The sequence below is a fragment of the Lepus europaeus genome, chromosome 4, assembly GCF_033115175.1.
Source record: "Lepus europaeus isolate LE1 chromosome 4, mLepTim1.pri, whole genome shotgun sequence".
Classification (NCBI taxonomy): domain Eukaryota; kingdom Metazoa; phylum Chordata; class Mammalia; order Lagomorpha; family Leporidae; genus Lepus; species Lepus europaeus.
In genome coordinates, this window is record NC_084830.1 from 110899327 (window position 1) to 110913727 (window position 14401).

Sequence of the window (14401 nt, forward strand, 5' to 3'; positions counted from 1 at the left end):
TACTTTCTATTACATAAAATGAAATTTAAGCCTGAGAATGTCTACCATACTGTCTGCATTTCAGAGCCTCATGTGCCACTCCAGTCCAATTCAACCTTTCACTGGATGTTAAATAGTTAACGGTTAGCAGCTACACCATCTGAGGCATTGGTCCTGTTGATGCAAGGCAGAGTCCCTGTAACCACATGGGGTGACCCATAACTGCCAGGTGGCAAGGGCTAACAAAGAGGCCTAACTGGAGACCAAAAGACTACAAAGAGCACAGAAAAGAGAAAGTCAGCTCCGAAGCTTGGCAGGTCATCATTTTAAAGAGAGTAAGTTTGGGGAGACCCACTGAGTACACTAGAAATATATGTGGCAAAGCAAAACCATTGGGGTTCTAATAGCTATCACAGAAAATGAAGTTATATGCAAATCTTGAGTTTGGAGTCACAGCACAGGGAAGTAAAGAATGCTACTAATTATAAGGCAGAAATACGTGGAACTATGATCAGGCTTCACTATCCAATGAATTAATTCCAAATTCTTATTGCAATGCAAGATATTCTTTTCTGCTTGGGACAATGATCTAGTAATGTGAATGTTTGTGGTCAATGCCATTTCCATCTGCAGAACCACCCCAAAGAGGATGGCTTCCTGTCATCTGCTTGCTTGAAAGCTCTGTCACTCCTTACTGCTGGGAAAATGACATAGCTTGATGGGCTCAGTACCATCCACCACCTGACATTTTCACATTGGACCAAGGAAAGGTGATCAGGAGAACCAGGGCACTCACCCATTGTGCCTCCATTTCTACTGCCCAACATCCCCACTGGACACCTGCTAGAGCATTGCTTCAGATCCAGGGAGTGTCTCAAACAACCCTAAGCCCTTATGGATGGTAACTTCTACAGTAACCCAGAGACAAAAATGGTTCTTTCTGCCAGTCTACATCCCTCCCGTTAGTATGCTCATAATTGGCCCCAGAACTGAGTTAGACAAAACACGAGCTATGATTCATTATTCACAATCACCTCAGTCCATCAAGCCTGCCCTCTGCTTGGCTTAGAACAAGGATTTTCCAAAAGATGTTCATAACAAGATACCAGGCCTGGGAAAGGATGCTAAGGAAAAAAGATAAAGCTCTATGGGCAATGAGGCTTGGGAAATGGTCTGTGCTCTCTTTCTGTAGATCTGCAGAGCACATTTACATTGAAAAGTTCTGAGAACCCGAAATACAGAAGCCTTTGGACATCCAAACTTCTGCGCATTCCTCAGCATTTCTCACATTTCTTTGAGCAGGGAACATTATTTTAATGAAACACCACTTAGTATTCCACAGAACACTCTGTGGAAGCAATGTGGCCTGAGAAGGACCTCGAGGGAGACTGCATCCCTACTACATCACTGCATTTGGAACGACGGCATCCTCTCCTTCCCTCCTCCCTCGGCTACATAGAGCAGGCCCAGAGCTGTCTACCATGATGAACATGACCACCTCGCAGAGGACTGGCTCAAAACAGGCTGGGGTCCCACGTTGGAGGGGCACTTGGAGAAGTGTCAGACCCAGTATGGTTTTCTAGACTAAGAAAATTGCTAAGTATTGTCACGTCTCTTTGTACAGGGTTATGTGGATTGAATCCTTTCATCTGCACAGTCCTATTTCTCCCTTTTTAGAGACAAGGACACCAGAGCACAGAGAGGTTGAGAGATGTGCCCAAAGTCAAACAGTCAGTGAACAGCAGAGCTGGACTATGAACCTAGACCCACTAGGTTCAGGGTCCATGCTCACAGCTACCTCAACTACCTTCCACCATACTCGCAGAAAGGGAAAGAATGCCAGTTGTTCCAATCTATTTCCCATTCCTTTAGGGAGCTGTGATGAGGACAGCCCCAGAGCCAGACTCTCGGGTTTGAACCCCAGCTCCAACATTTGCTAGTGGGTGGCCATGGGCCAGCTACTTACCTGTGGCTTGTGCCACAAGTTCCTGCTGTATCAGGTGAGGGTGATGCTAGTACAAACATCATAGGGTGGTAGCAGGTGACCAAAGAATTATTTAGACAAATCCCTGGAACACTGCCTATTTCATTCTAGGAGCTAGCTCTATGATCATTGTTATTATTGTTATTAATTATCATTACCTTGACTGTTTCCATCCAACGTGGCTGTTTGACTTGATAATACACAACAGAGCGATACTCGTTCATGGGCTTGTCCCCAGCTCCCACACAAATTGCATTCTGACCCAACAAAAACAAAAAGAGAAAACATTAGAGAATTGCTGTTTTCTATACTTGGGTAATTTGGGTGCCAAGGCCAAGGCCAGCTTTACAGCCAGAGATAATCCTTCCTTCCTTAACCTTCTCCAAGTCCATATCATGGCCCCTCTCCTTTTCAGATTCATATATGAGGATCCCTGGCCCTGGGAGTGACAGCTGCTTAATTACAGAAATTCTGTTACTTCCATTCTAAAAGGCACTGGAGCGCGCCGGGCGCTGACATGGCTGCCTTATTGTAAACAGTAACCAGCCTCGGAGTCACTGCACACTGCCAATCTTATTAATCCTATTTGTTTGCTAAGTCTGAATGTGCACAAAGTTTACAAACAGGCTCAGATCAGCCAAGCAGCAACACTTCTGATGGATTTCTAATGCTAACACACTGAGGGAGGGAGGGGGAGTTTTCTGGGCAAGGGGAGAGGTGCAGAGATACATGTGGCGGAGAGGGCTGGGAGCAAGGGGCCAGGCTCAGCTCTCAATAAGGGAGGATGTGTGGGTGCCATTCCCGTGCTAGGCACCCAGGATATGGGAATTGGGCACATACTGAACCTGACATGAGCTTGTGGGTTAGTGATAGGAAACCACACAAGCACACAAGTCACAACAGCACTGCAAGGATACGACGGACCTGGAAACACACACTGTGGGGTACAGCAGAGGGATACTTAAGCACCACAAGTGGGTATTTAGAGAAGATTTCTTGGAGGTAATGACAGGTGAGGATCTTGAAGAACGAGTCCAAGTTGGCTTTGCACAGAAATGTGGGGAGAGCATTCAGAATGGACAGCCAGCAATCGCGCACGCACACTTGTGTCGGAGAGTTATTCTCCACCATGGTTTCAGAAAGGCGCTGAGGACTGAGGAATTATCTTCTCATAACACACATCAGCCCCTAGCAGTCTCCGTGTTTCTGCTCACTCCAGCAGTTGTGGCCCCCAAAGAAGATCTAAACTAGGTTCACTGGAAAACCGCTAATGTGTGATTTCTACATCAGCCCAACTGATTTTTAACCTCCAATTCCAAGACTCTTGGTGACATCAGAATTGTTTTGGAGGCCCAGTCCCTGAAATGGCAATACTGGGCATTCTGGTGGTAAAAATTCCATACCTCTCACCAGATATCATCAGATTCTCCAATGGACCCTTGTGGGTCCCCACCCCCTAGGATGAGTCACAAAAGGTGGCCACATGTGGACACCTATGACCCCTGGCAGGTCAGGCTAACCTGCGTGAAGGGGGACCATGCTCCTCTCACTGGAAAGCTCCCTGGGCGTCTGAGCCCTGGGAAAAGGATGAGCTCGATTTCAACACTGACTGATGGCACTTGTGGCCACATCAAATCCATTTGAAACTAGGACAGGACCTTCCAGAACTTATCTACATAAACAAGGATAACTGGTGAACTGGCAAGGAGGGAAGATCCACAACTCTCTTCATTTTCCATGGAGGGAAGTTCTCAGAAATTTCTTGACATACTGAACCAAAAACATGCTTTAAAGTGGCTAACCATTTAGAGACAGCTTTGCATCCAGCATCAGGCCAAGCCTACCACATCATGCCACCCTGCTTACTTCAACCCTTTGATAATTACTGTCCTTATCTCCATTTCACAGCTGGGTGAACTGAGGCCCTGAAAGGGGAAGTCATTTGCCCCCGAAGTGGCTGAGACCCTCTAACTCCTCAGTCAGTGTTCCTTCTTTTCCAACCCAGATGCCTTCCATGCTACAAAGATTTATAACTGCTGACATTTATGAGCTTAGAGTTTCTGTTCCTTCAGTGAATCCCATGTAGCTTATAAAACCTAGAAACACACATAGATCTCTGCTGAAAGTAAAATTGCTGGGCAGCAGGCGACTGAATCTCACGGAACTATCCTGGTGGTGAAAATGTTCTATTTCCCGAGGCTGGAGGGAAAAGTGTCTGTATTCTTCTGGGAAGCACTGAGATACTCTCACCCCCAACACTGCAGAGAGAAACAATGTGGCAAAGTATGTCCAGGGAGCTCTGGGACCTGAGTAGCATGGCCATGGACTGAGCCCAGTTTGGGGCAAAACTAAGTTCTGTCTATGTCTTAAGGAAGACTGTAAGTAACTTTTCACAATTATTAACATGCCCCCAGTTAACATCAAGAGCCCCCAGCGGGGGTCAGTAAATCCGGGCTGCTTGGAGAAAATCCAAGTGAGAATAAGGAAGCTCAGATGCTTGAAGGTTCACCTGGCCTTGAAGGACATCTCCTTGAAGGACATCTCAGCAAGAGAAAGAATCAGGCCCCTAACACACATCCTGTTTATTCTGTGGGACTCACAGGAGGAACGGGTGGCACCATGAATGTGAACCTAACTGGAGAAAGACAATGTTTGACAGCAAGAAAACTTCCCCTTGGCAAGATGCCAATTTGCATCCCTAAGGTGGGAATCAGGCCTGGAGCTCCTTACACCTTTCTAACAAGAGTGGCTACATGGAAGGAAGACCTATTATGTATGTACGAGTTAGGTACATTGCTGGTCCTGTTTTCAGACAAATACTCTCAGGCCTAGAGAGGCTGTGTGGTGGCTCAAGGTCATCTTGCTAATCTGGCTGCCTGGCTCCAGAGCTAACGGCCATATCCACTGTGCCACACTGTCCCATCCCTGCCTCCACCGCCCCACACTTGTCTCAGAGGAGCAGTTTTCTTTGCCCAGCACCTGAGCCTTTTTACTTCTCCAGAAACTTGCTACAGGCTGCAATGCCTGCTTGACTCCCTCAGTTTGCTCCAAGGGCACTGGCTCTTCCTTCCTGTTACTGAGAATTTATTATGTACCAAGTGCTTTATATCACTGTTTAGTTGAACCTGGAACCCCACAAGAATAGATCAATATCCCCCTTTAGTAGATGAATAAACATGCCCAAGATCACATAGGTATAGGAGAGCTGGCTGGGATTTGAACCCTGTCTGTCTGACCCCAGACCCCACCTATCAACCTCTCTACTACGACTCCTCTCCAAGAAGGCCCTTGAGACTCCAAAGCAAGCCAAGGGCAGGCCTAACCTACTCTGCCCTTGGTCCAGCTCTGCCAGAGGCAGTGTGCACCTGGAGCAGGAGGAGAAATCATTATTCCTGGAGGGGACTGTTCCCATAGGAACCCACCCCTATCAGGGAGAACTGTTTGAATGTGCTGCCTGACACTTAATTAGGCAGTGATGTTTATTTCTGCAAATAGAGAAAGAAAAACCTCCCACAGGCTCCCTTAGCAATTTTCAATAGTCAGTCAACTGAACTCCCCCATAACTTCCCTAATAGATGAAACTGCAAATTAACGCCCTGCCCCACACTTACCTTTCCCTTTCAGCCCCCAGAATACCTCTCCTCTCTTCACCCTTAGCAAGTGCATGGGTTGGCCTGGGACACTGTGACTTGATGGGGCGTGGGGGCAGGACATGAGATATGATGCTCATTAGCTCTTCCTCCTCATCTGCCCCTTGGCATCATCCGAGACCAACGTATCAATGTCTTAAAAATGAAGCTGAGGTTAAGAAGTTCCCCAACAGATAGCTGGATAAAAATAACTTCAAAGCAGTAGCCTATACATTCACGAAATGCAATTTTTCTTTTCAGATAAAAACCCTCTGCTCTTCCTCTGTGTTCCTTTGAACAACTGTTTCTCACTTATTTTAGTGTTTAGAAAAGTTTCAAAGTTTAATAAAAGAAGCATGCACTAGACGCTGGGAGTTTGCTCCATTAGATGCAAGTTAACAGGTCTCTATGACCAAAGGTAATTATGAGGATCTCTTCACATTTAAAATAGAATTGTGGATCTTCCCAGAAGCTGAGGGAAGTGTCTATTATTGGTCTCTTTTACAAAATCAAAAATAAGTCAAATAATTTTTTTAAAAAAAGATATAGGCATGACAATGAAGTGCTTAAGAAGACCTGGAAGCCAGAATCAAATTCCATTTGTGCCATCAACTAATACCATAACCTTGGGCAAGCTGTTTATTTGACAAAGGTTTCATTTCCTTATCTGTGAAATGGCAGATGATTAAGAAAATGCAACCTAAAAGGGGACTTCCAAAGCCTCATGGAAAATGTAATTTAAAATAAGTTTATTTTGGTGCAAGGAAAGTGTAAACATCCATGCATACAATAGGCATTCAAAAAATTGTTTAAAAATGCATGTTATGAACAAGCTGTGTATTTCAAAATTTTCTGCATAAAAATAAATTCATCATTTAACTCCATCTTTCCATGAACTTTCTTTTAAAGATTTATTTATTTATTTATTTAAAAGGCAGAGTTACAGAGAGAGGGAGAGTCACTCTCTCCCTCTCTCTCTCTCTCACACACACACACAACACACATACACACACACACAGATCTCCCATTCATTGGTTCATTCCTCAAATGGTTTCCTCCTGGCCAGGAGGAAGCCAGGGGCCAGGAACTCTACTGTGGTCTCCATGTGGGTGGCAGGGACCCAAGGACATGAGCCTTCTTCTTTTGCTTTCCCAGGCTCATCCACAAGGAGCTGGATTGGAAGCAGAGTTACCTGGACTCCAGTGGGCACTCATGTGGGATGCCAGCACCTCAGACAGCTCAACCCCCTGCACCACAATGCCATCCCCTCCACGAACCTTTTGAAGTCCACTTGTGCTATGACACAGCCTGACCCATAATAATTCTCTTGTGAATGTTAGTTCTTCTTAGCCAGAAGGCAGCAATATTAACCTGAGCTGCTGGCCTCAAGGCTACAACTGATGACTTCTCAAACTTCATACCCCCTTGCTGGTGGACACCACCACCCTACCTTGCTCTCTGATCACCTACAGTGGCCCAGAGGACTGTTTGCCTACACTAAAAACTTCTGTTGAGTCAATTCTATTTTCAGCCAAGTACTCCAAAAGGAGGAATTGAAAAAGCAAAATCCTCCCACATGCTGGACACAACTGCTGACAACCTTAAAGGAAATATAAGTAAATAATTGTACACACACCTGACAAATCCTGTCTAGGACATATGCTGCATAAATACAGCAGTGTGCTTTGCATTCCTGAATGCACTCTGCCAGCCCTCTGGAGACCAATTTACGAATAAGGCTTTCCGCTAGAATTTCTGGCTGAGCACTGGGGAGTTAGATTAAGTGTTGAGAATGTCTGCTTTGAGGACATCCTGAGCTTCCACACCAGCTCGAGGCTCTGTATTGATCCTCTTTCTTACCATGGATTTTGCCTAAATAAACCAGCTCAGGTTTCAATGAGAACAACATTTTAACTGTAAAAAGCTAACCTATAAGCTGAGGCCAAGCAAAAATCAAAAGGGAAGGAGGAGGAGAAGGGAGAGGAGGAGAAAGAGGAAGGGGGGTGTCATGAAAAGAAGGGAACAGAGACTGAAAAGCTGCTTGAGTGTAAACACAACACGAATGGGACACTGTGCTAGCCAAGCTCAAAAGGTGGCACTCACATTACTCAGCACCTTCGCAAAAGGTACCTGGCACTTAGAGCAAAACTGGGGAGAGGAAAAGCAAAAGCGTATGAGCAGAAGTCCCCCAGGGGAGCCCTGTCACCCGGAGCTCAGCCGAGTCCCTTACGGGCAGCGTTTTGCCATCCTCTGCGCACACACACATGATCACTTCCACGTTCCTCTGCGTGGTCTTGTTGTACTTGTCAAAGTCACCTTGTAAGAGAGTAATGTAGATGTCGTTCCTGACATCCCCTGAGGCGGAGGGAGAGAGGAGACACGAGTTACAGCCTGTCTCAGCGGGAGAGACGCTAGCTAACCTGAGGGGATGGAGGTGGGAGGGAGTGCTACTAATGACACTAAAATCAGAACCCTTTGGGGAAAGTATTTTTACCTCATCAGGGAGCCCGGAGAAGTAACTAATGAGGGCCTGTAGGAATGCTAGGAAGTCAGTTGCAAAAAGGGAGGTAGGGTGGTCAAGTTGGCCATGTTTTCCTCTACATTAAAATCAGTTCATTTCCATCCTCTACTGACACCTTCTGGGAAGGCAAAGGAAAGTTCCAATTGGATTGATCTTGGCCCATGAACAACAACCCAACTGTACGCACTCACAAATCTTTTGCTGCACAGAAGCAGAATAAGGCAACTGTCTACGTGTTCCAGGATATGGGGCTGGGACAGGTGCAGAGGACCTTCGGAAAGAGAGGCAGAACGAATAGAAAATGCCACCAAGGAAAGCACAAAGAAGGGAAATCTCCAGTAAAACAGCTGCAGTAAGTCCTAGCAGAGTCCCGGAGGACCCCGTTACCACCGTGGACAGATAGGCGAAGCCCATCAGAGAGATTGGGATGCACGTCCAAGAGTAAGGTTTAGGCAAAAAGGGAAGTTTCAAAGGATCATTACATAACCTCACTTGTTGGAAAACATTAATAGCAGTGGTTACTCATGGAGAGAAAACATCGAGCAAGCTTTTAACACATTATTTTATACCTTTTGTGCCATTTGAGTATTTCAGAATGATCGTGTATTTCTTTGGCTATAAAAAAAGTAGCTTAAAAATTTAAGTGAATAATTATATTCCCTCAGGAAGAATGGAACTATTCTACATGCAGTAAAATAGAAATGATGTCCATGATAAATTATTGAGTGATAAAGCAAGCTGCAGAACGCCATATAAAGTATATTAAGTAAGGGTAGGTAAAGCATGAACCTGTTTGTAAGTCAAGAAATTACAGGTGTGTACACTTATGTGTGCTTATACATAAGTGATTGCAGACCAAAAGATTGCAGTACAAAAATTGGCTTTGGTAGTTGTCTTTAGGGAGAGAAATAGAGACAGGCATAACAAAAGAAGGATGTGATGCTTTAAGAGGAAGACAGGTAAGACAGGCTGGACCCCTCTCCCTGGACCCTGCCCCAGGGGGAAGCAAGGTCAGAGCAGCTGTACCACACCTGGCATGATGATCTCTGGGAAGCCCAGTTTCCTGGCCACCACAGTGGTCCTGTCCACCAGGTGGGGATAGTCTTTGCGAATCTGAATGATGTCACCCACCAGCATCTTCATGGTCACCCACAGACCTGGAAGGGAACACTTGCCCTGAAGAGCCAACTTCTTCAGTCTACCCTCCACCATCTCTCCTCTCATCTCTTTCTGGAGACCATTGGAAGAAAAGACATAAAACTGGAGACCCCATGACCCAGCCCAGGGGAACTCTGGAGTGAGACATCTCTGGGTTTAAATCCCACCATGTGCTCCCAGTAGTGTTGGCCTCTGACAAATTATTCCACCTCACTCAACCCAGATTTCCTGCAGTGAGGCTGATGCCAGCTCTCTCTCAGGATTGGGGAAAGGATGTGATCAAACACAGTAACTGATTTAAGTGCCTGACACAGAAAAGATAGTCAAGGTCTCTTCTCTCTTCTTTTGAGCACTAGTAGATGTTTCTAATTTGCCTGGGGAGATTTCCAACCCTCAGAATCACTTGTACTCGTTCTTCCCACTGGTCTGTGTGGTCTAGCTACACGCTGGCACTGTACCTTGCCCTCCACTGTCGCCTTTGGAGGCTGTGACTTTGCCCAGCATGCTGTGTAAGAAGTCATTCTCAGCTGTGACCCTGGAAAGGAAAAGGGAGCACAGAATGTGAACATGGTGTCTTCATAGAGTCCCCATATTATGGTCCAAGATGCCCCACGGGTTCTTAGCCCTTTCATTTTCCTTGGGTAAAAAGTGAGCTGCCTTTGTTAACTCAGAGAACACAAGGGACATCACGAAGCACAGAGCTCTTTTTCTCCAGACAGTGTGGCTCTGTAAGTGGAGAATACCAACTTTCTTATTTCATTTCTTATTCTCTGGGAAGATTCTTAAAAATGAAGTGTTCCCCAGCCCTCACCATGAACATCTGCTTGGCAAAGACTCCAGTGCTTCCTGTTAGGTCCTAACCACCTGACAAACCAGAGACGCTGGCTTTGTGACCCAGATCCTCCTTGGGGTCATTAAGTACCAGCAGTGCTCTCAAACTGGCTGTGGGTGGAGGAGGGTCTTGCATTCTGCAAGACTCATTTTCCTCCCTGAGTGCCCTCCCCCAGGTCATGGCTATGTCCACCCACGAAATCCAGGCTGGAATTCTATCGGAGGCTCCTGAGCTGCTTGCTGCTCCCTCCTGCCTCCATGGTACCTGTCATACTCGTAATTAATACATTATTTGTTGGTATCTGTTTAACTCTCCGCCTAATACAAGCTCCGCAAAGATAGGACCATGCCGATCTTGTCCACAACACACAACATCCACCATGCATAATACACAGCTCCAACCCTCTGCCAGGCCTCAACAGAAGCAAGTCTGTTGAATCAATAACATCTAATGAATGAATGGATCAAAAACTGATTGGTTCCCCAGCACCTTGACACGGAGGCCATCATTCTCACCCCACCCTCCTCTTAGGTGCAACCTGCTTGGCATGAACTCAAGAAAAGAGCTCAGCTCAAATGGCCCTCAATGAAAAGGGGTGTGGTTGAAGAGAAGGGAAAGAAATGGGCAATCTCTTACGGGTGAAAGGGAATGAAGTGCTGCTTTTCCTCATCGCTCTCTGCTTTCCCCTTGATGATGTCTGTTATATCCATAACTAGAAAAAGAGAAATGAATGAGTGGTTTTACTTCCCCCTCACTCCCAGGAAGGAATGACAATGAGAAGAGATCGTAAGGCAGGAGTCAAGGCATGGAATTTAAGCAAGTCAGCCAGTGTGTGACAATATACAGGTAACCATGCTTCTTAACATGCAGCACCTGCTTGAATAGCTCTGGGCAAAGCAGGCTGGGAAACCAGTAGGCCAAGGATGTATCCAAGAGCCCCATGGTTTAGCAGGGGCGAAAGGGAAACAGAACAGTGGCTATGAATTAACAATTAGGCTCGGTTTTCATGCGTGTGTATTGAATGCCTGCTGTGTCTTGAAAACCCAAGTGCAGAAACTCCCGGTAGGATCTGAGGCTCTGAAGACATCTTTACACATCTTTTCACAGATATGCTTATATGCATGACACTTAACTATAGGATCCTGGACCCTGTAATTCTGGAAGGATCCTGGATCCTCTGAAACATCGGTCCATAAAACCAAGGTAAAGGACTCTTGTGCTTAGGTGGGAGGCTGAGGGGTGGGGCTACTGAGAAAAGCCAGTCAAATGCAGCCAAAACCCTAGCTGCATAAAACATCTCAAACACTCCAGGCACTAGCCAGGGAGCCATTCAAATTTCTCGGGTAACAGTCAGGGCTGAGTGCATCTAGCTAGAAGGGAAAGTTAGGGATCAGATGAAGGGAGTTACTTGATCCTGATCACTGCTCATTCTCTCTGCTCTCACTGTGGTTTGGGTACGGAAACATCCCTCTGGCTGCAGGCTGTTCTGTGTCCTGACCTGGCCAATCAGAGAACCACATCATCTTATCCAGAGTAAATGCTTTGAGGATAAGCATATGGCCTCTGTTTAAGCTCCTGGGGCTTCTGCTGGAAGTAATCGCAAAGAGGTAATTTCTTTCATCTGAGTTGCTAAGCCAGTAGAACATAAGCTTAGAACAGCTGGCCAATATTTTGCCACCTCATTGGACAGCCATATTCAAAACAAGCCAGCATGAGAACACAGGAGCTGAGAGACAGACATGGCCTCACTTGAGTTCCTGGATGCAGCTAAGTCTAAAGCTATCTATCCCTAAACCTTTCAATACATCAGGAAATAAAATATTTTTTTTTAAATTTTGCTTCTGCCTATTTAGATCAGATTTCTGTTGCCTGACACCAGACAAGCAGACCAACTACAGCCTAGGACAAATGCACAATTTGAGATAAGGTCTGGGACCCTCATGGTCTTAACAGAAGCACTGAGACTTCAGGAGTGTCCTAGATAAAGGGTCACAGTGTCATGGAGCAGGAGGGGTTGAGAGACACTCAGCTCAGTGCAGTGTCTTCCACTTCACCACTCTGCAAGTAGTTCCAGGCCACAGTTGGAGAGCCAGCAACCACTAGATGCAGTAAATAAATGACATAATGATACCATTTATATATAAATGACTTAGACAACACAAAACTGAAAAGTGAAATACAAAGGTATAGATTTACATATGGATATATATATATTTAGTGCAGGATTTTAAAAAATTTGTTATTTCTTAGAAAGGCAGAATGACAGAGAGAGAAGGAGAGATAGAGAAAGATCTTCTGTCTGCTGGTTCACTCCCCAAATGGCCACAACAGCCAGGGCTGGCCCAGGCCAAAGCCAGGAGCCTGGAACTCCATCCAGATCTCCCACATGAGCAGCAGGAGCTCAAGCATTTGAGCCATATTCTGTTGCTTTCACAGTGCATCATCAGGGAACAGAATCAAAAGCAGAGCAGCCAGGATTCGAACCTAGGCTGTAGTTGGTCTGCTTTTCTGCACTCTGATATGGGATGCCCACATCACGGGGGATGGTTCAACCTGCTATGCCACAAGGTCAGCCCCCAAAAATTATATTTTAATAAAAAGGATACAACTGACAAACCAAACCATCATGTGCATAGGTATTTAAATTGTATTTTCAGAAAACTGAACGCTAGTTTAAGTAAAGTATCTTGATTAAGAGAAAATGTATCAAGTAAATAACATCACAGGTGATAGTTAAAAAGTCAGAAAACCATAAAAGTAGGGCAACACAGATGAAGCTTTGGAAACCCCAAGAGGGCAGAGCGTCGAGGGAACAGCGGAGCTAATGCTGTTCCACAGCAGCCTCTGGTGAGGCTCTTGCTCAGGGCAGGCCCACTCTCCAAATGTCCCTTTCCATCCGGAATTGAGATGTGTGCTGGGTGACTCATGCTGGGTAACTGCATTTCCTGTCCTGGATATTGTTTTTAAACAGATTTGCTCCTCCAAATGAGATCCTGCCTGTATTCTTCTTCCTTTTTCACTGTGCCGGGGAGCAAAAGGTGCCAACTGCCCAGAATGCACTGTGCTCCCAGCGCCCCACCCCCGACAGGCAGATGGCATCACTCACTGCACTCGTCATAAATCTGGCCTTCCTCACCCATTCTATCAGTTGCCAGAAATGGAGTTATTAAGGGTTCTCTGGAATAAATTTTATAGGGGTCAGGGGGAGGGCTACCAGTAGGTGGGGAAAGAAAGACTTTTCAAAATTCAGCCACATACAATACACACTCCACTAAGAATACACGGAGTAGAGAGTGTCATACCTGCCACGCCAAATGGTCTTCTCAGTCCTTGTGTGCACTTCTTGGTATTGGTGTCCTTAAGGTCCATCTTCCCGACTCGGACTATTTGACAAATCAAGTAAATTTTATCCCTGTTGAGGTCTTTGTTTCCAAGATCCTATAGGGCAGGAAATAAATGATTACACATCACATGCTGAATGAAAAAGGAGAAAAGAAGGCCCAGTAATTATTCTGGAGGGATGCGCTTCACACTTGGCATACATGGGCCCACTGTACTACTAGTCCTGGAAAAGGTAGACAACAAGCTGTCACACCCACTGCCCAGATGAGAAAAGTGAGGATTGGAAAGGACATTGAACGACAGGAGCCTAGTGTTCAATCCTAGCTCTTCTATGTCAAACTGACAGGAGAGAGAGTAGAAGTGCAAGATCAGTTGTTTGGGCAGCATTGCCTATATGCAAGGTAATGGAACCAAAAATAGATTTTGCTACAAATGACACTGTCGGTTTTATCACTGCTCAGCACCTCTGAGACAAAAAGCGAATGCAAGAGGGGAGAATAATAGCAGCACCCTTCACGAGTACTTCAAGTGTATCAGTTGAGGTGAGGAGCTACCAAACTACCCAATGTCTCGGAACTGACAGCACAGCAGAAGTCTGTGTCTAGTGCAGGCTGCAGGCCCAACACAGGCAGGTAGGAGAGCTGCTCACTTCCTTAGACTGGGCCCTTGACTGACGCATCTGTCTTGTCTCAGGTGCTCCCACTATCTCCATGTCAGGGAAGGAGAATGTGCAGATCACTTACCAGCCCTCAAAGCTTCTACCCAGAAGAGATGCACAGCACTTCTCTTCACAGATCAATGGACAAGGAAGCATGTAGCCACACCTAACTGCAAGAGGACAGGGAACTACACTCAACTCACCAAAGTGATAGAACTTTACCATCTAACATGTAAATGAAAATTCAAATTTTCCTCTCACTTTCAAATTCTCTGTATTTAGAAGGAGGAAAGCTGAA

At 45.7% G+C, this 14401-nt stretch overlaps 1 protein-coding gene across 1 annotated transcript in view; it reads right to left on the bottom strand.

Annotated features, from left to right (window-relative positions):
• The window catches only part of DOCK2 (dedicator of cytokinesis 2), a 439395-nt gene that overhangs the window by 365893 nt on the left and 59101 nt on the right, over window positions 1-14401 (bottom strand). The window contains exons 10-15 of the mRNA XM_062189655.1: window positions 13406-13541; window positions 10740-10815; window positions 9730-9806; window positions 9145-9270; window positions 7823-7947; window positions 2122-2220 (exon numbers count right to left, since the gene is read on the bottom strand). Of these exons, the coding sequence (XP_062045639.1) occupies window positions 2122-2220; window positions 7823-7947; window positions 9145-9270; window positions 9730-9806; window positions 10740-10815; window positions 13406-13541 (639 nt within the window). The remainder of the gene's footprint in view (window positions 1-2121; window positions 2221-7822; window positions 7948-9144; window positions 9271-9729; window positions 9807-10739; window positions 10816-13405; window positions 13542-14401) is intronic.